This window comes from Camponotus vicinus, unplaced genomic scaffold (assembly GCF_025532165.1).
Source record: "Camponotus vicinus isolate PSW18456_S1 unplaced genomic scaffold, iyCamVici1.0 SCAF_14, whole genome shotgun sequence".
Classification (NCBI taxonomy): domain Eukaryota; kingdom Metazoa; phylum Arthropoda; class Insecta; order Hymenoptera; family Formicidae; genus Camponotus; species Camponotus vicinus.
In genome coordinates, this window is record NW_028141950.1 from 807,710 (window position 1) to 832,529 (window position 24,820).

General features: G+C 28.3%; 3 protein-coding genes and 1 pseudogene across 3 annotated transcripts; all 4 read right to left on the minus strand.

Moving 5' to 3' along the window:
- Positions 1 to 493: 493 nt before the first annotated feature.
- On the minus strand, positions 494 to 3,243 carry LOC145965048 (mevalonate kinase-like). Its single transcript, XM_083088319.1, has 2 exons — positions 1,819 to 3,243; positions 494 to 1,672 (listed from the first exon to the last, which is right to left on the minus strand). The coding sequence occupies exons 1-2, from the start codon at positions 2,725 to 2,727 to the stop codon at positions 1,388 to 1,390; spliced, it is 1,194 nt and encodes a 397-aa protein (XP_082944445.1). The 5' UTR covers positions 2,728 to 3,243; the 3' UTR covers positions 494 to 1,387.
- Positions 3,244 to 4,706: 1,463 nt separating this feature from the next.
- Positions 4,707 to 8,238, minus strand: LOC145965610 (mevalonate kinase-like; annotated as a pseudogene).
- A 2,561-nt stretch (positions 8,239 to 10,799) lies between these two features.
- On the minus strand, positions 10,800 to 11,611 carry LOC145965434 (uncharacterized). The gene is made up of 2 exons (XM_083088972.1): positions 11,284 to 11,611; positions 10,800 to 11,127 (listed from the first exon to the last, which is right to left on the minus strand). Exons 1-2 carry the CDS (start codon positions 11,602 to 11,604, stop codon positions 10,870 to 10,872), a joined length of 579 nt encoding a protein of 192 aa, XP_082945098.1. The 5' UTR covers positions 11,605 to 11,611; the 3' UTR covers positions 10,800 to 10,869.
- A 4,536-nt stretch (positions 11,612 to 16,147) lies between these two features.
- LOC145965433 (mevalonate kinase-like) lies at positions 16,148 to 18,897 on the minus strand. The gene is made up of 2 exons (XM_083088971.1): positions 17,473 to 18,897; positions 16,148 to 17,326 (listed from the first exon to the last, which is right to left on the minus strand). The coding sequence occupies exons 1-2, from the start codon at positions 18,379 to 18,381 to the stop codon at positions 17,042 to 17,044; spliced, it is 1,194 nt and encodes a 397-aa protein (XP_082945097.1). The 5' UTR covers positions 18,382 to 18,897; the 3' UTR covers positions 16,148 to 17,041.
- Positions 18,898 to 24,820: the final 5,923 nt, after the last annotated feature.

The following is a 24,820-nucleotide window of genomic DNA, read 5'->3' on the forward strand; positions in this document are numbered from 1 at the left end:
TTCAAATTGATAATTATTTTATTTCTCACATTTATATATGTACCTATATATATATATATAATGTATAAAATGTTACGCCCGGGGCGGGGACTTCGATAGATATCGAAGTCGCGCGGTAAAGAGATCGGCCGCTCGCGGGACGCGCTAAATAAACAAGCACTTAAGGAAACTAAAGAACTTTAGTGCACTGCACAGTTACAACACAAACGGTAACTCAGAACGTAAATACACAATAATAATAACACGGATCGACTCGTAAGAGAAACGCGTCCACACAGCCTGACAGCTGACTCCAGACTCAAATGACAGCCGCCGCTGTCAACAACCTCTTGACAACGGACTTCTTCTCTTTCCACGACGGACTCGACCGCGACCCGAACCAGGGACGTAACACTATATATATATATATATATATATATATATATATATATATATATATATATATAGCACTACTTGTTATTAGATATCTACATTTTTCGGATGTAATATTTTATGCAAATATTACGTCCGAAGAAAATATACTTTGACTCAAATTATTTTATAATTGAAATAAAATAGTACTCGTACAATGAATTACAGCATTTAATAGAATACGATTATGTAATTTTGATGCAGACGATAAGCAGCGCTGCCCTTGTTATTTTTAGATTGCATTGTGTAAAGCTTAATTCGATTAATAATAAGTAAAATGCATCATCTCGATTACATCTCGAGAATGAAAATCAAGAAAAGGATAATGATGCTTCGTCCGTTAATTTTTTTACATGCATATATACATATGTATAAAAGTTTAGTCTATAAAATTCCTCCAGTCTACAAAATAAAAAAATGAACACGAGAAAGAATAAATGTTTCTTACAAAAAAATATTAGTATAAGTTGGCTTTCTTATATGTCCTACTATTTGCGTTTGTTAAAATATATCAAAAAAATTATCTTTCTCGTTTATCTTGCATTTTTTGGTGCACATCTTTACTTTTTACGTATTCAAATGTAGACTATATAATCAATCGAAATATACACAGCCATTTATTAATAAAATGATAAGAGTCACTATAAAAATGAAATCTATGAAATGAAAAGTCATTAGTCTTCTAATCAATCTACATTATCGAAAACCCAAATGGAATGACATATAAAAAATTAATTGTTTTGACAAAGTTTACAATAAAAATATTTACAGTAACTCCTCGCTTATGACTTCATAATTCAATATGATTGATTTAATTTAATATGGTATCATTGAAAGAAGAGAAATTAGAAAACAAAGAAAATATATAGAATTGTGTGTTGTTTCCCCTTCCTCGATTATAAAAAATATAACTATAATATTATAAAATTCGCAATTTCACTACATTATTTTCGCTTAGTTTAATTAATCATATTATTTAATTATTTATGCGATCTTGATGTACCTGGTCTAGTCGCACTCCCGTGCAAGATATTTTAACAGGGTACGGAAGAAAATTTTTATATAACAAGTCTGATGCAAGACCCAATGCTAAATTATCGTATTCTGTTGATAGCGGTAATAGAATTATTACATGACCAGCTCCATCTCCTGTGAGTTTCCCCGTGAATCCACAAGTTTCTGCAATTGAACAAATAGTATCGAAATTCGAATGCGACAAATCCAAATTCCGTAGCAAATCTTGATTCAAGGAAAATTTATCCTGCAAAGCATTAAGAAATTTAAATAAAAAAAACAACATAATTTCCATTTATGAATAATGATGTATTCGAGATTATTATAAATGCAAAAACAACTGCATCAAACTATACAATGAAATAATTCGCAAAGAAATGAAACAAGACTTACCTGTAGATCTTCATATAATCTTTCTAATGATTGTAAATTCGTGTTTGTTCTCTGAGCCATGATCCCGATTCTACGGAGTATTTGAACAGCCTCTTCCGATATGTTATTGATCCTGTCTAAAAGGTCCTTGACGGCGATGCCATCTCTAGATTTCATGTCGGCCAGTTGTTGCATCTGTTGCCTCTTATCTAGGTGAATATTTGCATCAACCAGGAAAATAAACATTTCTGGCGTATTTATGATTTCACTCTGGGCGTCTAGCGGTTCTCTACATCGATATGCTGTTACACGACCGTGTGTGCACACCATGTGATCCTGATTGAGCACATAATTCTGTATATCTTCCTCAGAGGACATCACGTATGCCGAAATTCGTCCCAATTTTTCCGAAGTCAATTCACTGTGGTCACCTTTCTGCAGACACGACCAATGTAAGAAACATGCCGCGAGACATGTCGCGAATGATGTCGAACTGCCAAGACCAGCGTTCATCTCTAATTCCGTGGTCAAGCTCACGTGAAAAGGTTGTATATCGAGTTCTTCCTTCCAAGCGATAGCCAATAGGAGAAAAAAGAAAATTTGTAAGCTAAATCTCTCCCTATGTGTCTTCCATAAACCATTTAAAGTGATAAAATATCGCACGTTTTCAAGGAATTGGGTATAATTTTTGATCATCAAATCATAATCTTGGCGGGAAGTAAAGTCTACAATCATTTGTAAAGGTATGTCTAATGATATATTAACATCAGGGAATCTTATTTCAATGATTCCTGACTCTACAGGTAGTTGATGAAAATTGAGTGTGGTACGAATATCTAAACTGGCCGCCACAACTTGTTTTCCATACATCACCGTATGCTCTCCGCATAAGATAATCCTACCCGGTGCCGAAATTTGGAATGTAATCATACTTTCTGCGTACCAAAATCGGTTCTCCGTTAAAAGATCGATGTAGCGTTGATTATAAAATTTTAAATCAAGTCCGCTTTTAGAGATAGATATTAGAAAATGTATTTTTATGTATACAATTTGATGTGAAAAGAGGTCATCGAAAAAATATTTGTCGCTGCTTTTCGTTTTATATAAGTTGAAGAAGGCGTAACGTCAGCTATAATATATGACGAAAGTAACGTATCACTAATGTTATCGAATTATATCGATACAAAAGACATCCACTTAGATCCAATCAGACTCTATAAATCTTTTCAATTGTTTTTATTCTATGCGAAGTAAAATCCTCCAAATCCTCTGTCACAATTCTTCGCTTCTTCTATCAAGATTGCACACACAAGTTTGAGAATACAATATATTTACTATTAAACTATTAAAATTATTTATATCATAGAAAAAGAAGAGCCACTAATATTAAAAATTATTTGAGACGGTACCGCTAGGTTTTCATGTTGTACAAGCCGCTTTCGATCATAACTGATTTTGCCTCATGAGATTCTCAAGCAATAACGGCGCTCCGAATATGCGAACCAAAATATTGACTACAAGTTCGAAGTTTTTCAAGAAGAATCATACTAAATGTATTTACTTTTTTTACATAATCTGACATCATATATTATTTGTAATGTTAAAATCAAACTAATTGTCACATATTATATAAATTGCATTGATGCAATTTACCTACTTTTTTATTGTCGCAGTTTTACACACAATATATATGTATATAAGAAAAAAATATGTTTTGACGTTGATTATTATATAATTAAGATGTATTATAAAAGATGGTATTAGTTGTATTTTGAATTATATTGTTTATCTGTTTAATAAAATGGCATTGTGTAAATCGATTAAGTAAAGTGCATCAACTCTGGCTCGAAAGTCAAAATCTGAAGCAGAATGATGATACTTTTTGTTACTAACTTTACTTAAAAATAGATGAAATTTTAAACTATAAAATAAATAAAGACAAAATATAAAAGTTATTATTTTTTTTTCTTTTGAGCTTTATCTTTACGTAATACAAAATACTAGTCTATATATAATTGTAATTTACGTAATAATATATATGTACCTATATTATATGTAATACACAATGTACCACGTAACAATATAAATATTTTTCATATTATTATGACGTATTAATAACAATATTTTTCGCCATCTTTTGTGATAATTCGACAAACATGCATTTTGTTACTTTTACTACTATTAAATTTCTACTTTTTATGACAGCCATATTTAATAATGAGCTTAAGACTACAAAAAAACATTTTAATATTTTTTTGCAAAACATGAAAAAAATTTTTTTTAAATTAGATTTTTCCTATATCATTATGCTTGTTTTCTGTAATATAGGTTGATAAAAAATATACCAAATAAATTTATGAAATTTTAATTTTCCCTTCTTTTTATTATCCCTATTAGTAAATTATAATTAATAAAATAATTAATAAATACATAAAATAATCTACGTATACATTACACTACCGAAAGTAAACTATATGCATGTTCATTTAGACATATAATTAACATTCAGATTAACAATTTATTGATCGAAAGAAGATCTTCGGTATATTTTTTTTGCGTATAACTTGACAAGATACGACCGTTTTTTGATCAATCTATCTTTTCCATCGCGAGTGAGATAATATATGAAAAATTAATTTTTTAAATTTATTTTACAATAAAAATATTAACAGTGTAATTCCAACCTTCCAATTTTATAATTCAATACGGCATCAAGTAGATCAAAAGAGACCAAAAATTTCTAATACAATAGAATATATTGTATATTATTTATTCTTTCGCATTTATAATATCACAGCTCATTTAAATTGAAATCTTATATTATTCATACTTAATGTTAATTATTCATTTTAATTAAACTTATCGTTAATTATTCGTACTATTCATACATTTGACGATTTTTCTATATCTCAAGTTTCGTCAAGTTTCATATCACTACAACTCACGCTAGTCATTCTAACAGTAAAACCTTCCATTATTAAATGTGTCGAAAGATGTTTCCTCTTGGAGCTAGTATTAGGTGTCAACAGGATATCTTCAAAACCTGTAATTTTTCCCACGAATCCATTATTTCTCGCAATTAAACATATAGTATCCAATTTGGTATGCGATAAAACTGATTTATAAAATATAGTTTGATACGACAAAATGGATATCTGAAAATCGTTAAGAAATTTAAGTTAAAAAACAATATTGTCTATATCAGATTATTATGTATTTGCAAATCTTTTAAATCTTTTGGCATTGCACGAAAATATATAACAAAGTAAAATAAAATAAAATATTATCAAAAAATTCTCAAAAAATATACTTAATCCTAACAATCTGTACGAGTCGTATAATTGTTGCAAATTGTTATTATTCTGGCTATTATTAATTGCAACGAGTCTGATGCAAGTCCTCTTCGATATTTCGTCGATTGTACCCAAACAATCTCTCACGTCGGGATTGGAATATTTCATTTGTGCCATTCGCATCATCTGCTATTGCATTTATTCTGACGAATTCTCGAGTCAATCAATAAAATTTTAATTCTCGGCACTTGCAATAATTTAACATTACAATCTAATGGATTTAATTTTGATACTGAGCTCTCAATACTTGGCCATATATGCGCAGGTTATGATCAATCCCAAACATATAGTTCGGTACAACTTTTTCACAGATCGAAACATAAAGGAAATTCCTTTTTGACTCAAATACAGATTTCCCTTCCATAAGGTTTTTAATTATGATTATTATAATTAAGAATTCCTATTATACTAAAAAAACAATTGTCACTATCTTATTTGCATTAATACAATTTATATGATATTTACATATTTTGCTTATGCACATATTTGGTACGTGTAACATAAGTAATAATGGCATAAGTAATACTTTCATGCAGCAAATGTAAAATAAATATGCCGATGATGATATAATTGAAATATATAATACAACAATATTCATATTTCAGGCATTATTTAATGCAATTCTATCATATAATTTTGACATTTTGAAAATAAATTGCGCTATCATTATTATTTTATAGATTGCGTAAAATTTCATTTTACTAAATAAGGTACGTATCACCATCATTGGTTCATAAATCATAATTTTGAACAAGATAATCTCTTTTTATTATCTTTTCTTACAAAGAGAAAATTTCGGTTTATAAAATTAAAGCTAAAGTAACAAAAATAAAACAATTTTTTTTCTTTCTATCTCTGCGCATCATATAAGTCTATAATAATAATGTAAGATATTTTTTATATCATCATATATTATTAGCATAAACAAATATTTCGTATTGTCATCTTTCTATTCAATAAAGTACATACATTTATTATAATCATATTAAATTATGACATTATAAGTGAGAAAGCATAAAAACTTTTTTCTTACAAAATACATAAAAATAAATTTTTCATATGCCATTTGATAGTACGAATTAACAAAATATACAACCAAATTCTCTTTTTTGTTACACTGAATTAGTAAATGCATATATATATATATATATATCTAAGTTATATATATATATATATATATATATATATATATATATATATCTAAGTTATATATAGTAAGTTATATATATATATATATATATATATATATATATATATATAACTTACTTGCATTCTTACATTTTCGAAAGAAGATGAATGATTAAAATATATAGCTATTTATTAATCCATAAAATGAAGAAAGAGATTTTGATATATCTTATTGTTATGTCACTTGACAATATAAATGTCTCTTAATTAATCTGTGCATTGAATCTGAATAAAGTTGCATCCAAAAACTTAATCATTTTTTGGCATATATCGTAATAATAAAAATATAATCATAGTGACATACTTTGATCATAATTTCATAATTTAATATGATATCGATAAGGGATAAAAAGTCTTAAGTAAAAAAAATATAAAACTACGTAATACTATAATAATAATAACTTATGTGTTCTCTTATAATAGTATACTACTGTATATCTACACTTATACTATTATATAACAAGCTGTAATAATTTTACTACGCTTCACATTTAGAGCGTGCACTATTTGTTATTACTTGTTTATTTATATAATTGATTATTTTAATATAAATCATCAATTCTCACTCCACTACAATTCACGCTAGTCTTTGTGACAGCAAAACCCACGAGCATTAGATGTGCCGAGAGCCTCATGATATTCTCTTCTGCTACATCTGGCGATAATAAGATATACACATACTTTCCACCAAAACTTGTAAGTTTTCCCGCAAAACCATATTCTCTCGCAATTGCGCAAATAATATCAATATTTGGATGCGACAATCCCAAGTCATGAAAAATTTTTTGACTTAGTGAAATAAAGACCTGCAAAGCATTAAAAAATCTAAATTAAGAAATGACACAATTACCGACGAATAATAATAAAAGATAATAATAAAATAATAATAAAAGATTTGAGATTGTTGTAATAGCATAGCTATTCAAAATACGTAACAAAGCAATGTCAAAAATAGAAAAAAAAAAGAAAAACTTACTTTCAATGTTTTGTACGTATTTTGTAAATGATTTCCTTGAAGAAAATTAAGTGCACTAAGCTCTTTACAAGCCTGCTTTGATATATAGTCGATAACGTTCAAAAGAATATTCAAATACACAGGATAGAAAGATTTTAGATCCGCCATTCTCTTCATTGGTTTGAGTTTATTTTGGCGAATTCTTGAGTCGATCAGCAGAATCTCCATTCTCGGTGCGATTATATTAGAAGTCTTATTATAGCCTGTCCGAATGTCGTATCGGAATTTTATTATTCGGCCATACGAGCACACATCGTTGTCAATATTGGCTACATAATTTTCTATAACTTCCTCGCACTCCGAAACATATCCCGAGATATCTTCCAAATCTCCATCATAAAATGCGTCGGTACCTTTCTGCAGACGTGCCCGGTATAAAAAGCTCGCTGCGAGACATACCGCGAATGATGTTGAACTGCCCAGACCAGCGCGCATAGGTAATTGCGAAGTCAAGCATACGTGGAAAGATTTTATATCTAGTCTCTCGGCACAAACAATAAGAATAAACAAGTAAAAAAATGTGTGTAAGCTAAATCTTTGCTCGTATGTGCTCCACATACCATTTAATGTGATAAAATATTGCACGTATCTATGTAACAAGATATTTTCCTTCAAGAAACGATTAGCGTCATCAATATTATTAAAAAAAAAGTTTAGGACTTGTTCTAGAGATAAATTCAACCATAAATCGATATCAGGGAGATCTATCTTAATGATATATCTTCTATTATCAGTTATTTCGCAAAATTTGAGCGTGGTTCGAAGATCTATACTGGTCGCTACAACATGTTTACTATACATTGCCAAAGGTTCTCCGTATAAGATGATTCTGCCTGGTGCAGAAACTTTGAATTTAATCTTTTTCAATTTTGTATCGTCGTCCATTTTTTCTTACGAATAAAAATCTCTACTGTCTAAAAAGATCAATAAGTATTAAATAATAAGTCGTAAGAAATAAATCTGAGTACTACAGTTCTTTTATAGAGATTTATCAAAATTAAATAATATTTATGTAACATGAAAAAAGTCACCGAGACCGTAGAACATAGATATTTCACGCTTTTTCTACGTTAATATAAATTAGAAATGCGTCGGCTATGTGTGACAAAAATGATTTCTTCAATATTGAATTTTTATTCCGTACACAAAAGATACACTTACAATTTAATCAGATTTTCGTTCTTTATTGTTGTTTACCATTGTGTTATTAACAGAAATTATAAATTGCTTCTATTTTTAATGCTTCACTTACAAAATAAGTCTGTATAATACGTTATAATTTTAAATATTAAAATTTTATCATTTTTTATGAGCGACGAAAAAAGAATTATGAAAATTATTCGAGAACATTCGTTTCCGCACAAAATACTGTTTATATATTACAAGCATTATATAATATATAATATTATATATTATAATAATATATTATAATAATGTTATTTTAATGTTATTGTATGTTAAAATAATATTATAGATTATAAATTATGATAATATTAATATTATATATTATAAAAATCATTTTTAAAGATATGTTACATGCAATATGACAAATAAATTATCATTATTTATTTGTATTAATTGTATGTGATATTTATATATTGACGCTTTACAGTAAATGTACAAACGCGTGTATAAATATATACAATATATTTCCGATGAATATATTTTATGTAGCAGATACAAAAAATAATAAAAAACGAAAAAGAAATTTGATATAGATCAATTATTAATTAATACCTGAAATAAAAACGCAATACTCGCATATCGACTTATATTATTTAATATAATTCGATCAAAATAAAATTACGATGCAAGAGGTAAGCAAAATTTTCCTTGTTATTTTATGGATAAAGTTTAATTCGGTTAGTAATAATAAGAGTACAATATTACTAATTCCGACTGGAAAGTGAATTTCGGAGTAAAATAGCGATACTTGTTCTTTAATAACTTTTTCCACGAATAGATGAAATTTCAACTCATAAAGCTTTTTTTTTTTTTTTTTTTGCGAGAGAGGAGGAAAGTGCTTTTACGCACACCGGGAACCCCGTAGTCCCCGGTAGTGTTGAACTCGGCCTATTTAGCGGCCACTACCAACTAAAAACCTCCCCTCTTGGCACCTACCGGTAGCGACTAGACTCCCGAGCGGTACCCGCTCGCGCATTACCCGCTCGGGAGTCCTAACTTATACAGCTAAAGATAAAATGAAAACATAAAATGAATATTTCTTTCTCTTTTGTCATTTCCGCGGATTGCACAAATTTCAATAGTAAATTAAAAAGATAATAATATTTCCACTGGCCATATTATCAAATATTAATGCAGAAAAATATTTCATTGTCATTTTTCCATTCAATTAACGCGATAACTCATATTGTTCAATAAACACGCGCTTTATTATATTTCTGTTAAGATTCCTGCTTCTTTCTCGCAATGATAAATAAAAAATGATAAAAATATTATTAATATTAAAAATATCATTAAGCTAGGCAGCATGAATATTTATTATCTCTTATATATTATCTCTTATGTAATAACATGAAATAATATATATATATATATATATATTTATTTATTTATTTATTTAAATTAATAATAATAAAAGTAATTAATATTTATTTAAATAAATATATTAAAGCAATATATTTATAAATAAATTGAAATAAATTCGTTTTTTCGAACGTCATTACTCATTACTGTCCGATCATATGGATTGGAAAAATATATTGAAGAATTTCTTTTTTACCTTGCACAAATAAATGTACAATAACGAAATTGTAATGACATAAGAAAAAAACCAACTTATTTTCGATAAACAAATTTTGCAATAAATATATCGCCCAAAGTGACATCGCTTATAATTTTATGAAATTGAATACGATATTACATCGAAAGAACAGAAATTTTAACACAGAATACATTATATAAAACTGAATATCGTGTGTTCATTTTTTCTTACTTATAATGCCGTAATTCAAATTGATAATTATTTTATTTCTCACATTTATATATGTACCTATATATATATATATATGTATATATATATATAGCACTACTTGTTATTAGATATCTACATTTTTCGGATGTAATATTTTATGCAAATATTACGTCCGAAGAAGATATACTTTGACTCAAATTATTTTATAATTGAAATAAAATAGTACTCGTACAATGAATTACAGCATTTAATAGAATACGATTATGTAATTTTGATGCAGACGATAAGCAGCGCTGCCCTTATTATTTTTAGATTGCATTGCGTAAAGCTTAATTCGATTAATAATAAGTAATATGCAGCATTTCGGTTAAATATCGAGAGTAAAAATCCAGAAAAGGATAATGATGCTTTGTCTATTAATTTTTTTACATGCATATATGCATATATATTAAATTTGAGTCTATAAAATTCCTCCAGTCTATAAAATAAAAAAATGAACACTTTTCTCTTTTACTATCTAACAAACTTTACAAACTTTAAATAAAAGAATATTAATTTTAATATTAATTTTAATATTAATATTAATTTTCAATTTTAACTCCTTTACATGCTATGGTGGTTACGATAACCGGGAAACCTTGTGCCTCCATGCGTGCGGGAATGTTACTAATTATTTGTTCTGCAGTATCCCGTCGAATCAAAATATATACAAACATTTTTGTACCGACTCCTGTAAATTTTCCATAATCACAACCATACGCAAGTTCGGAAATATTGTTCAATATACGATTAGACAGATTTAACCTAGACAGCGCACGTTGATTCAATCTAACGTTTTTCTATAAAGATTTGAAAAATATAAATTAAAAAACAATACTGCATTTGATAATTGCATCGGATAATTATATATTTGCATTGCAAATCTTTTAGACGATATTACACAAAATCATTATATAATGAAGTATATTGCTTGTAAAGAAGTGAAAAAGATATACCTGTATTAAATTGAAGTATCGAACTTCCCTGTCGAACATATTCATTATCCGGGTTAAAGCGTAACCTACTAAACATGCTGAAACATTTTGTGATAATTGATCTATTAAATTTAAATTGCGGTCGGTAAACTCCGGATTCATATGTTTCAATCGTGCCAAATGCTCTATCGTTCTGTTCTTATCCGGGCGACACATTGAATCAATTAATAAAATTTTCAAGTCTTTCATTCTTACATCGTATATATTGTTTTCTGGTTGAAATAATTGATATCGTCTGGCTATATGACCGGTACAACATACATAAGTGTCCATTAAACACATGGAGCTGTGTACTGCTTTTCTGCAAAACATAGCAGATGCCGCAATCTGTTCCAATTCATTTTCATTAAATTCATTATGGTCACCTCTCTGTCGACGCGACCAATGTAGAAAGCATGCCGCGAGACATACCGCGAACGATGTCGAGCTGCCAAGATTAGCGTGCAGCGGTATCTCCGTCGTCACGTGTACGCGAAAAGATCTTATATCGAGTTGCTCTTGATGACCGATATAGAAAAGTAAAAAGAAAAACATTTGTAAACTTATTCTTTGCTCGTGCGTACTCCACATTCCGTTTGATGTAATGAAATATTGTACGTATTTGAATAAACGCTCTCTGTTTAGTCCGATGATGTTATGCGCAGAGAGGAAATTCTCCACTTGTTCTATTGATAAATTTAATAATAATCCCACATCGGGAAACTCTAATTTGCAAATTCTTCTTATCATTAAATTATTCGCAATTTCTTCCAATTTAAGCGTTGTACGTTGATTTAACGTGGTTGTCACCACGTTTTTCCCATATATCTCCGCGTAATCTCCGCTTAGGATAATTATCCCCGGTGCGGAAATCTTAAATTCAATCATCCTTATGAATAAGATTATCACTCTGCAACACAAATGCGTATCTCACTGCATTTAAAATAATATTTCATATTGCAATTTTACAATATGCACGAGTTTTACATATATACATATAAATATGTTTAAGTACATGCATGTAATATTTTATACAAAAAAAATAAAAAATATGTATACATACTTGTCTATTGAATTACATCAATTTCATTTTGATTGCGAGAAACATACACGACAAACATATACAACTATACACTGTCTTAATAAATTCAAACGAGAATCGATATATTCCGCGAGAAACGGAGAGCGAAAAAAGGCGCGTCGGAGACTTTTCGCCAAAAGACGCGGCGCTCCTCGATCGCGTCAATTTATACTCAAGCCCTTCTCGAAAGATCCCGATTTTTCTTGAACTCGACGGTTACCGAGACAACGTTTAAATTGAACGATCTAACGTGTTATTTGTTGTTATTAGATCTTTCGAGAAGGGCGAGCGCTGTATTTGGATTTTCGCTGACAAAGCGATATCCCGCTACCGGGGGGCGCCGAATAAACGGTCGGGCCCGCGACTCTCTTTTTAATCGAGTACAATTACTCGAGTCTTAATTTTTGTTCTAAATGCTCGACGAGTTTCGAACACAATTCATTTTATAATTTTAACGCAAAAACTTAACAGTGCTATTTTTATTATTTTATATGGATCACGTTGCATTAAATTAAATTTAATTAAATAAAAGATGTAACATTAACTTCAAGTCTCAAGTCTCAAGAGATTATTCGAAATGGTTTTTTTTTTTTTTTTATTAACCCTTCTTATGAAATTTTACTCTATAAAACTCAAAATTAAAACAAGAATGTGCAACAGTCCTTTTCTTTCGAGCTATTCCTATGTATCGCGCAAAAATCCAAAATAAATTTACTAAATTAAAAGTAGAATACATATTTATCACATCATTAGCGCGAAAAAGTATTTCATTGTTATTTTACCATTCAATACAAGGCGATAAATCATTATTATATGTATTTATTTGACGATTATGCTTTTTGTATTTTTTTCACGATCATGCTTTTTACTTTCCCGTCAAAAATTCTTGTTTCTTTTATATTGCTTGTTGCTGTTATATTGAATGATGACATAAACGACAAGACATAATGATTCTTTCTTACATGATTTCTTTCTTACAAGACATATATGGAAATAAATTAGGTTTTTCTTGTGTTTTCAACGTATTTGACTTTAGTGTAAATATGTAAATAGCAAAAGATCCTCTTTTTCGTTATTTTTCTTTGTTATTTTTCTTTGCTAGTAAATGCATATATAACTCATCTATATGTGTACAGTTTCATAAATAAACTATGTATCAATTGATCAAGCCATACAACTATTATAATTAACCTATGAATCGAAAAAAAATCCTAGGTATATTTTTATTAGTTGCGGCTTAATGCAAGGCAAATGTTGCTTGATGAATTTATACCTTCAAAATGTATATAAAGTAAATCCTTTTTTACAATAACAATATTATATAACAATATTATATAACAATAACCTATCACATCTAACTTCGTAATTCATAACGTAATTTGTAATTCAAATATGATCTCTACTAAAAAAATCAGAAATCTTAAAAGTGATAAATATGTTTATCATACCAATGCCAAAGGTTCTCCGTATAAGATGACTCTGCCTGGTGCAGAAACATGGAATCTTTTTCAATTTTTTAACGTCGTCTATTATTTCTTACGAATAAAAATCTCTACTCTCCAAAAAGATCAATAAGTATTAAATAATAAGTCGTAAGAAATAAATCTGAGTACTACAGTTCTTTTATAGAGATTTATCAAAATTAAATAATATTTATGTAACATGAAAAAAGTCACCGAGACCGTAGAACATAGATATTTCACGCTCTTTCTACGTTAATATAAATTAGAAATGCGTCGGCTATGTGTGACAAAAATGATTTCTTCAATATTGAATTTTTATTCCGTACACAAAAGATACACTTACAATTTAATCAGATTTTCGTTCTTTATTGTTGTTTACCATTGTGTTATTAACAGAAATTATAAATTGCTTCTATTTTTAATGCTTCACTTACAAAATAAGTCTGTATAATACGTTATAATTTTAAATATTAAAATTTTATCATTTTTTATGAGCGACGAAAAAAGAATTATGAAAATTATTCGAGAACATTCGTTTCCGCACAAAATACTGTTTATATATTACAAGCATTATATAATATATAATATTATATATTATAATAATATATTATAATAATGTTATTGTATGTTAAAATAATATTATAGATTATAAATTATGATAATATTAATATTATATATTATAAAAATCATTTTTAAAGATATGTTACATGCAATATGACAAATAAATTATCATTATTTATTTGCATTAATTGTATGTGATATTTATATATTGACGCTTTACCTTAAATGTACAAACGCGTATATATATATATATATATATATATATATATATATATATATGTACAATATATTTCCGATATATTTTATGTAGCAGATACAAAAAACAATAAAAAACGAAAAAGAAATTTGATATAGATCAATTATTAATTAATACCTGAAATAAAAACGCAATACTCGCATATCGACTTATATTATTTAATATAATTCGATCAAAATAAAATTACGATGCAAGAGGTAAGCAAAATTTTCCTTGTTATTTTATGGATAAAGCTTAATTCGGTTAGTAATAATAAGAGTACAATATTACTAATTCCGACTGGAAAGTGAATTTCGGAGTAAAATAGCGATACTTGTTCTTTAATAACTTTTTCCACGAATAGATGAAATTTCAACTCATAAAGCTTTTTTTTTTTTTTTGCGAGAGAGGAGGAAAATGCTTTTACGCACACCGGGAACCCCGTAGTCCCCGGTAGTGTTGGACTCGGCCTATTTAGCGGCCACTACCAACTAAAAACCTCCCCTCTTGGCACCTACCGGTAGCGACTAGACTCCCGAGCGGTACCCGCTCGCGCATTACCCGCTCGGGAGTCCTAACTTATACAGCTAAAGATAAAATGAAAACATAAAATGAATATTTCTTTCTCTTTTGTCATTTCCGCGGATTGCGCAAATATCATTAGTAAATTAAAAAGATAATAATATTTCCACTGGCCACATTATCAAATATTAATGCAGAAAAATATTTCATTGTCATTTTTCCATTCAATTAACGTGATAACTCATATATTTGTTCAATAAACACGCGCTTTATTATATTTCTGTTAAGATTCCTGCTTCTTTCTCGCAATGATAAATAAAAAATGATAAAAATATTATTAATATTAAAAATATGATTAAGCTAGGCAGCATGAATATTTATTATCTCTTATATATTATCTCTTATGTAATAACATGAAATAATATATATATATATATATATATTTATTTATATATTTATTTATTTAAATTAATAATAATAAAAGTAATTAATATTTATTTAAATAAATATATTAAAGCAATATATTTATAAAAAATTGAAATAAATTCGTTTTTTCGAACGTCATTACTCATTACTGTCCGATCATATGGATTGGAAAAATATATTGAAGAATTTCTTTTTTACCTTGCACAAATAAATGTATAATAACGAAATTGTAATGACATAAGAAAAAAACCAACTTATTTTCGATAAACAAATTTTGCAATAAATATATCGCCCAAAGTGACATCGCTTATAATTTTATAAAATTGAATACGATATCACATCGAAAGAACAGAAATTTTAACACAGAATACATTATATAAAACTGAATATCGTGTGTTCATTTTTTCTTACTTATAATGCCGTAATTCAAATTGATAATTATTTTATTTCTCACATTTATATGTACCTATATATATATATATATATATATATATATATATATATATATATAGCACTACTTGTTATTAGATATCTACATTTTTCGGATGTAATATTTTATGCAAATATTACGTCCGAAGAAAATATACTTTGACTCAAATTATTTTATAATTGAAATAAAATAGTACTCGTACAATGAATTACAGCATTTAATAGAATACGATTATGTAATTTTGATGCAGACGATAAGCAGCGCTGCCCTTGTTATTTTTAGATTGCATTGTGTAAAGCTTAATTCGATTAATAATAAGTAAAATGCATCATCTCGATTACATCTCGAGAATGAAAATCAAGAAAAGGATAATGATGCTTCGTCCGTTAATTTTTTTACATGCATATATACATATGTATAAAAGTTTAGTCTATAAAATTCCTCCAGTCTACAAAATAAAAAAATGAACACGAGAAAGAATAAATGTTTCTTACAAAAAAATATTAGTATAAGTTGGCTTTCTTATATGTCCTACTATTTGCGTTTGTTAAAATATATCAAAAAAATTATCTTTCTCGTTTATCTTGCATTTTTTGGTGCACATCTTTACTTTTTACGTATTCAAATGTAGACTATATAATCAATCGAAATATACACAGCCATTTATTAATAAAATGATAAGAGTCACTATAAAAATGAAATCTATGAAATGAAAAGTCATTAGTCTTCTAATCAATCTACATTATCGAAAACCCAAATGGAATGACATATAAAAAATTAATTGTTTTGACAAAGTTTACAATAAAAATATTTACAGTAACTCCTCGCTTATGACTTCATAATTCAATATGATTGATTTAATTTAATATGGTATCATTGAAAGAAGAGAAATTAGAAAACAAAGAAAATATATAGAATTGTGTGTTGTTTCCCCTTCCTCGATTATAAAAAATATAACTATAATATTATAAAATTCGCAATTTCACTACATTATTTTCGCTTAGTTTAATTAATCATATTATTTAATTATTTATGCGATCTTGATGTACCTGGTCTAGTCGCACTCCCGTGCAAGATATTTTAACAGGGTACGGAAGAAAATTTTTATATAACAAGTCTGATGCAAGACCCAATGCTAAATTATCGTATTCTGTTGATAGCGGTAATAGAATTATTACATGACCAGCTCCATCTCCTGTGAGTTTCCCCGTGAATCCACAAGTTTCTGCAATTGAACAAATAGTATCGAAATTCGAATGCGACAAATCCAAATTCCGTAGCAAATCTTGATTCAAGGAAAATTTATCCTGCAAAGCATTAAGAAATTTAAATAAAAAAAACAACATAATTTCCATTTATGAATAATGATGTATTCGAGATTATTATAAATGCAAAAACAACTGCATCAAACTATACAATGAAATAATTCGCAAAGAAATGAAACAAGACTTACCTGTAGATCTTCATATAATCTTTCTAATGATTGTAAATTCGTGTTTGTTCTCTGAGCCATGATCCCGATTCTACGGAGTATTTGAACAGCCTCTTCCGATATGTTATTGATCCTGTCTAAAAGGTCATTGACGGCGATGCCATCTCTAGATTTCATGTCGGCCAGTTGTTGCATCTGTTGCCTCTTATCTAGGTGAATATTTGCATCAACCAGGAAAATAAACATTTCTGGCGTATTTATGATTTCACTCTGGGCGTCTAGCGGTTCTCTACATCGATATGCTGTTACACGACCGTGTGTGCACACCATGTGATCCTGATTGAGCACATAATTCTGTATATCTTCCTCAGAGGACATCACGTATGCCGAAATTCGTCCCAATTTTTCCGAAGTCAATTCACTGTGGTCACCTTTCTGCAGACACGACCAATGTAAGAAACATGCCGCGAGACATGTCGCGAATGATGTCGAACTGCCAAGACCAGCGTTCATCTCTAATTCCGTGGTCAAGCTCACGTGAAAAGGTTGTATATCGAGTTCTTCCTTCCAAGCGATAGCCAATAGGAGAAAAAAGAAAATTTGTAAGCTAAATCTCTCCCTATGTGTCTTCCATAAACCATTTAAAGTGATAAAATATCGCACGTTTTCAAGGAATTGGGTATAATTTTTGATCATCAAATCATAATCTTGGCGGGAAGTAAAGTCTACAATCATTTGTAAAGGTATGTCTAATGATATATTAACATCAGGGAATCTTATTTCAATGATTCCTGACTCTACAGGTAGTTGATGAAAATTGAGTGTGGTACGAATATCTAAACTGGCCGCCACAACTTGTTTTCCATACATCACCGTATGCTCTCCGCATAAGATAATCCTACCCGGTGCCGAAATTTGGAATGTAATCATACTTTCTGCGTACCAAAATCGGTTCTCCGTTAAAAGATCGATGTAGCGTTGATTATAAAATTTTAAATCAAGTCCGCTTTTAGAGATAGATATTAGAAAATGTATTTTTATGTATACAATTTGATGTGAAAAGAGGTCATCGAAAAAATATTTGTCGCTGCTTTTCGTTTTATATAAGTTGAAGAAGGCGTAACGTCAGCTATAATATATGACGAAAGTAACGTATCACTAATGTTATCGAATTATATCGATACAAAAGACATCCACTTAGATCCAATCAGACTCTATAAATCTTTTCAATTGTTTTTATTCTATGCGAAGTAAAATCCTCCAAATCCTCTGTCACAATTCTTCGCTTCTTCTATCAAGATTGCACACACAAGTTTGAGAATACAATATATTTACTATTAAACTATTAAAATTATTTATATCATAGAAAAAGAAGAGCCACTAATATTAAAAATTATTTGAGACGGTACCGCTAGGTTTTCATGTTGTACAAGCCGCTTTCGATCATAACTGATTTTGCCTCATGAGATTCTCAAGCAATAACGGCGCTCCGAATATGCGAACCAAAATATTGACTACAAGTTCGAAGTTTTTCAAGAAGAATCATACTAAATGTATTTACTTTTTTTACATAATCTGACATCATATATTATTTGTAATGTTAAAATCAAACTAATTGTCACATATTATATAAATTGCATCGATGCAATTTACCTACTTTTTTATTGTCGCAGTTTTACACACAATATATTGATTATTACATGACGTTGATTATTACATAATTAAGATGTATTATAAAAGGTAGTATTAGTTGTATTTTGAATTATATTGTTTATTTGTTTAATAAAATGGCATTGTGTAAATCGATTAAGTAAAGTGCATCCGGCTCAAAAGTCAAAATCCGAAGCAGAATGATGATACTTTTTGTTACTAACTTTACTTAAAAATAGATGAAATTTTAAACTATAAAATAAATAAAGACAAAATATAAAAGTTATCATTTTTTTTTCTTTTGAGCTTTATCTTTACGCAATACAAAATACTAGTCTATATATCATTGTAATTTACGTAATAATATATAAGTACCTATATTATATGTAATACACAATGTACCACGTAACAATATAAATATTTTTCATATTATTATGACGTATTAATAACAATATTTTTCGCCATCTTTTGTGATAATTTCGACAAACATGCATTTTATTACTTTTACTACTATTAAATTTCTACTTTTTATTACAGCCATATTTAATAATGAGCTTAAGACTACAAAAAAACATTTTAATATTTTTTTGCAAAATATGAAAAAAATTTTTTAAAAATTAGATTTTTCCTATATCATTATGCTTGTTTTCTGTAATATAGATTGATAAAAAATATACCAAATAAATTTATGAAATTTTAATTTTCCCTTCTTTTTATTATCCCTATTAGTAAATTAATGAAATAATTAATAAATACATAAAATAATCTATGTACATAAAATAATCTTATATTATTCATACTTAATGTTAATTATTCATTTTAATTAAACTTATCGTTAATTATTCGTACTATTCATACATTTGACGATTTTTCTATATCTCGTCAAGTTTCACATCACTACAACTCACGCTAGTCATTCTAACAGTAAAACCTTCCATTATTAAATGTGTCGAAAGATGTTTCCTCTTGGAGCTAGTATTCGGTGTCAACGGAATATATGCATATCTTCAAAACCTGTAATTTTTCCCACGAATCCATTATTTCTCGCAATTAAACATATAGTATCTAATTTGGTATGCGATAAAACTGATTTATAAAATATAATTTGATATAGTTCGACAAAATGGATATCTGAAAACCGTTAAGAAATTTAAGTTAAAAAACAATATTGTCTATATCAGATTATTATGTATTTACAAATCTTTTAAATCTTTTGGCATTGCACGAAAATATATAACAAAGTAAAATAAAATAAAATATTATCAAAAAATTCTCAAAAAATATACTTAATCCTAACAATCTGTACGAGTCGTATAATTGTTGCAAATTGTTATTATTCTGGCTATTATTAATTGCAACGAGTCTGATGCAAGTCCTCTTCGATATTTTGTCGATTGTACCCAAACAATCTCTCTCGTCGGGATTGGAATGTTTCATTTGTGCCATTCGCATCATCTGCTATTGCATTTATTCTGACGAATTCTCGAGTCAATCAATAAAATTTTAATTCTTGGCACTTGCAATAATTTAACATTACAATCTAATGGATTTAATTTTGATACTGAGCTCTCAATACTTGGCCATATATGCGCAGGTTATAATCAATCCCAAACATATAGTTCGGTACAACTTTTTCACAGATCGAAACATAAAGGAATTTCTTTTTGACTCAAATACAGATTTCTTTTCCATAAGGTTTTTAATTATGATTATTATAATTAAGAATTCCTATTATACTAAAAAAACAATTGTCACTATCTTATTTGCATTAATACAATTTATATGATATTTACATATTTTGCTTATGCACATATTTGGTACGTGTAACATAAGTAATACTTGCATAAGTAATACTTTCACGCGGCAAATGTAAGATAAATATGTCGATGATGATATAATTGAAATATATAATACAACAATATTCATATCTCAGGCATTATTTAATGCAATTCTATCATATAATTTTGACATTTTGAAAATAAATTGCGCTATCATTATTATTTTATAGATTGCGTAAAATTTCATTTTACTAAATAAGGTACGTATCACCATCATTGGTTCATAAATCATAATTTTGAACAAGATAATCGCTTTTTATTATCTTTTCTTACAAAGAGAAAATTTCGGTTTATAAAATTAAAGCTAAAGTAACAAAAATAAAACAATTTTTTTTCTTTCTATCTCTGCGCATCATATAAGTCTATAATAATAATGTAAGATATTTTTTATATCATCATATATTATTAACATAAACAAATATTTCTTATTATCATCTTTCTATTCAATATAGTACATATATTTATTATAATACATATTAAATTATGACACTATAAGTGAGAAAGCATAAAAACTTTTCTTACAAAATACATAAAAATAAATTTTTCATATGCTATTTGATAGCACAAATTAACAAAATATACAACCAAATTCTCTTTTTTGTTACTTGTATTCTTACATTTTCAAAAGAAGATGAATGATTAAAATATATAGCTATTTATTAATCCATAAAATGAAGAAAGAGATTTTGGTATATCTTATTGTTATGTCACTTGACAATATAAATGTCTCTTAATTAATCTGTGCATTGATTTTGAATAAAGTTGCATCCGAAAACTTAATCATTTTTTGACATATATCGTAATAAAAATATAATCATAGTGACATACTTTGTACATAATTTCATAATTTAATATAATATCGATAAGGGATAAAAAATCTTAAGTAAAAAAAATATAAAACTACGTAATACTATAATAATAATAACTTATGTGTTCTCTTATAATAGTATACTACTGTATATCTACACTTATACTATTATATAACAAGCTGTAATAATTTTACTACGCTTCACATTTAGAGCGTGCACTATTTGTTATTACTTGTTTATTTATATAATTGATTATTTTAATATAAATCATCAATTCTCACTCCACTACAATTCACGCTAGTCTTTGTGACAGCAAAACCCACGAGCATTATAAAATATCTTGTAAAATATTCATTTTTCGATTATGTTACCTTAATACTTTTATGTACAAAATAATGAGAGGAATCAATTGGTGTAAAGAAAATATACTGTTGTTTGTAAGAAAAAATATGGAATTGTTAATTGAAAATTACATTTTTTCTTAAAAACAACTATATTTTTTCTGTACACCAATTGATTCCTCTCATTATTTTGTACATAAAAGTATTAAAGTAAGATAATCGAAAAATGAATATTTTACAAGATATTTTACGGTTTATGTAAAATTAATAAATGATTTCAAGCCTTATAACTCAAAAAGTACTTGAGGGAAAAATATTTTATTATAGTGTTTTGGAAAGCCCTCGAGATAAGCTACAAGAATATGCAATAAAAATATGATCGAAAATCGGTCATCGATAATAAATAGTTAAAAATAAATAGGTGAAATAGATAAATAAATAAATAAATAGATAAAATAGTTAAATAAATATTTAATATTAATATTTTATATGATAATAGTAAAAGTAATAAATATTTTAAAAACACTTATTTAATCTAATTAATTTTTAAATAGATATTATACGATGTATAGATATCACACACATTCATGATAATAATATTAATATGTTAAATGTTTACCGCATTCTTCAATCGAACACATGATCGCGTTCGATAGCGCCAGTAGTACCTTAACCTACCGCAACCTACCATGAAAGCTGCTTGCAGTCGCCGAATAATTATCGTCGCATTGTCGCGTCGTCGCGTCGTGTAGTAGCGTGTCCGCGCGTGTTTCTTTCATCGAGTGATTTTTAATCGCCAACAGTTATTATTCGACAGTGATTAATAGTGATTAGTGATAGAGCCATTAGTAAATTTCTCGTCTCATCGAGTGAGTAAATAAATGTGATTACGTTAAAGTTTATAAAAGAATACAGTTCATGAAAGAAGAAAAACTTTCAGTTAATAATTTAGTGTGGATTTCTTGTCTTTTGCAACGTGATATCTACGTTAAATTTGAGAACGTACGATCTATCGGAAAATTTATTTCTCCTTCAAGCAATTACAGCAATACATCAAAAGTCATCGAACAAGGTAATAATAACTATTTTTTGACGTTATGTGAAAACAGATCTCGGGAAGTCAGAGGGACAGTGTGTCAAAGGAAATTCGTGAAAAGAGAGGGGTTTTTAGTGGGTAGGGAGTACCGAATTGGTAATTCGACTTGATACTCGAGTCCCACATAACTCACTGGATCGACCGGTGGGTATGCATAAAATGCATTTTCCCCTCTCTCGTAAAAAAAAAAAAAAAAAAAAAAAATTACAGGTGAGTGAGCGAATGAAAGAGAGAGAGAGAGAGAGACAGATAGACAGAGAGAGAATGTATGTGTTCGCATGTGTGTCTGTATGTGTATAGCGACCAGCTGATCGCAGTAAGCGCCCCGCGTAAGCACCCGCGTCTGACGGTGAATCGCGCCACCCTTGCCTGCCTCTTGTATCCGACCCGTCGTACGTTAACTACTTCCTTTAATAATTCAAAAACTAAGCTTCAGACGAAATTTTGCCAAAGGAAAAATCGCCTTAGAATTGATTCAAGAATGTGTCATTTCAAGGACACTGGGGTTATTTTGAATCACTGTATACACACACACACACACACACACTTACATATTCACATTTTCAGCTCTATTTTAAATGTATTTTGTTATTAAATGTGTTATTAAATGACATTAATTTTTCTTGTTTTATTACCTTTTTTATCCACAAAATTTATTTATTATTAAAAAAATTTATCTTATTATTCTTTTCATTTTATTTTATTAATAATTTTTAGATTTAAAGCTAAAGTTGTTTAAATAATTAAATAGCAAAAATGCAATTTTTTTCACGAATTTATTGTTATGTGTTGCGTACAACACCGAGTCATTTCGATTTCGATTGCTGAATCCTGAATCTTACCTACCCCTACTCCATCTAATAGAACATCGAGACTCTGGAGTCTCGGGACTCGCTCGTTCTCGAGCGTCTATTCTCGATAACAGCGCTCCCGATAATCTGAGTATCGAGAATCCAGTCTCGCTGGCGGGAACGAGCGGGAGTGAGAGCAGATTTGCTCGCCTCTACTTTTCTTCTCTCTACGTTAATATACAATTATAATTTTGCATCTAAATAATAATAATTCTTAATAAGGTAATGAAATTTATTTATTTTTATGTTATGTATAGATTAATTAATATTTAACAAAATATAGGAAATGATCATCTTTAAAAAATTAAAAATGATTATTTCTTATATTTTGTTATATATAAAATATTCATATACATAAATATATTAATATATACAGGGTGAGCCATTTTAATTAACGCACGCAATTATTTCGGAAACAAAGCATTTTAGAGAAAAATGTTTCAGACAAAAGTTTTATGGTTTCGAGGGGGCCATAAGATGGTATCATTGGTTTGACCTTGAAGAGTTATTTGAAGGTAACATGAAGGTCACTTTCAATTTCTTAAATGGAACCTACTATTTGTCATTGCATATTTTTGTAGCTTATCTCGAGAGCTTTCCAAAACACTATAATTAAGTACCTTTTCGTTAAGTACTTTTTGAGTTATGAGGCTTGAAGTAATTTCTTAATTTTACATAAACCGTAAAATATCTTGTAAAATATTCATTTTTCGATTATCTTACCTTAATACTTTTACGTACAAAATAATGAGAGGAATCAACTGGTGTAAAGAAAACACATAGT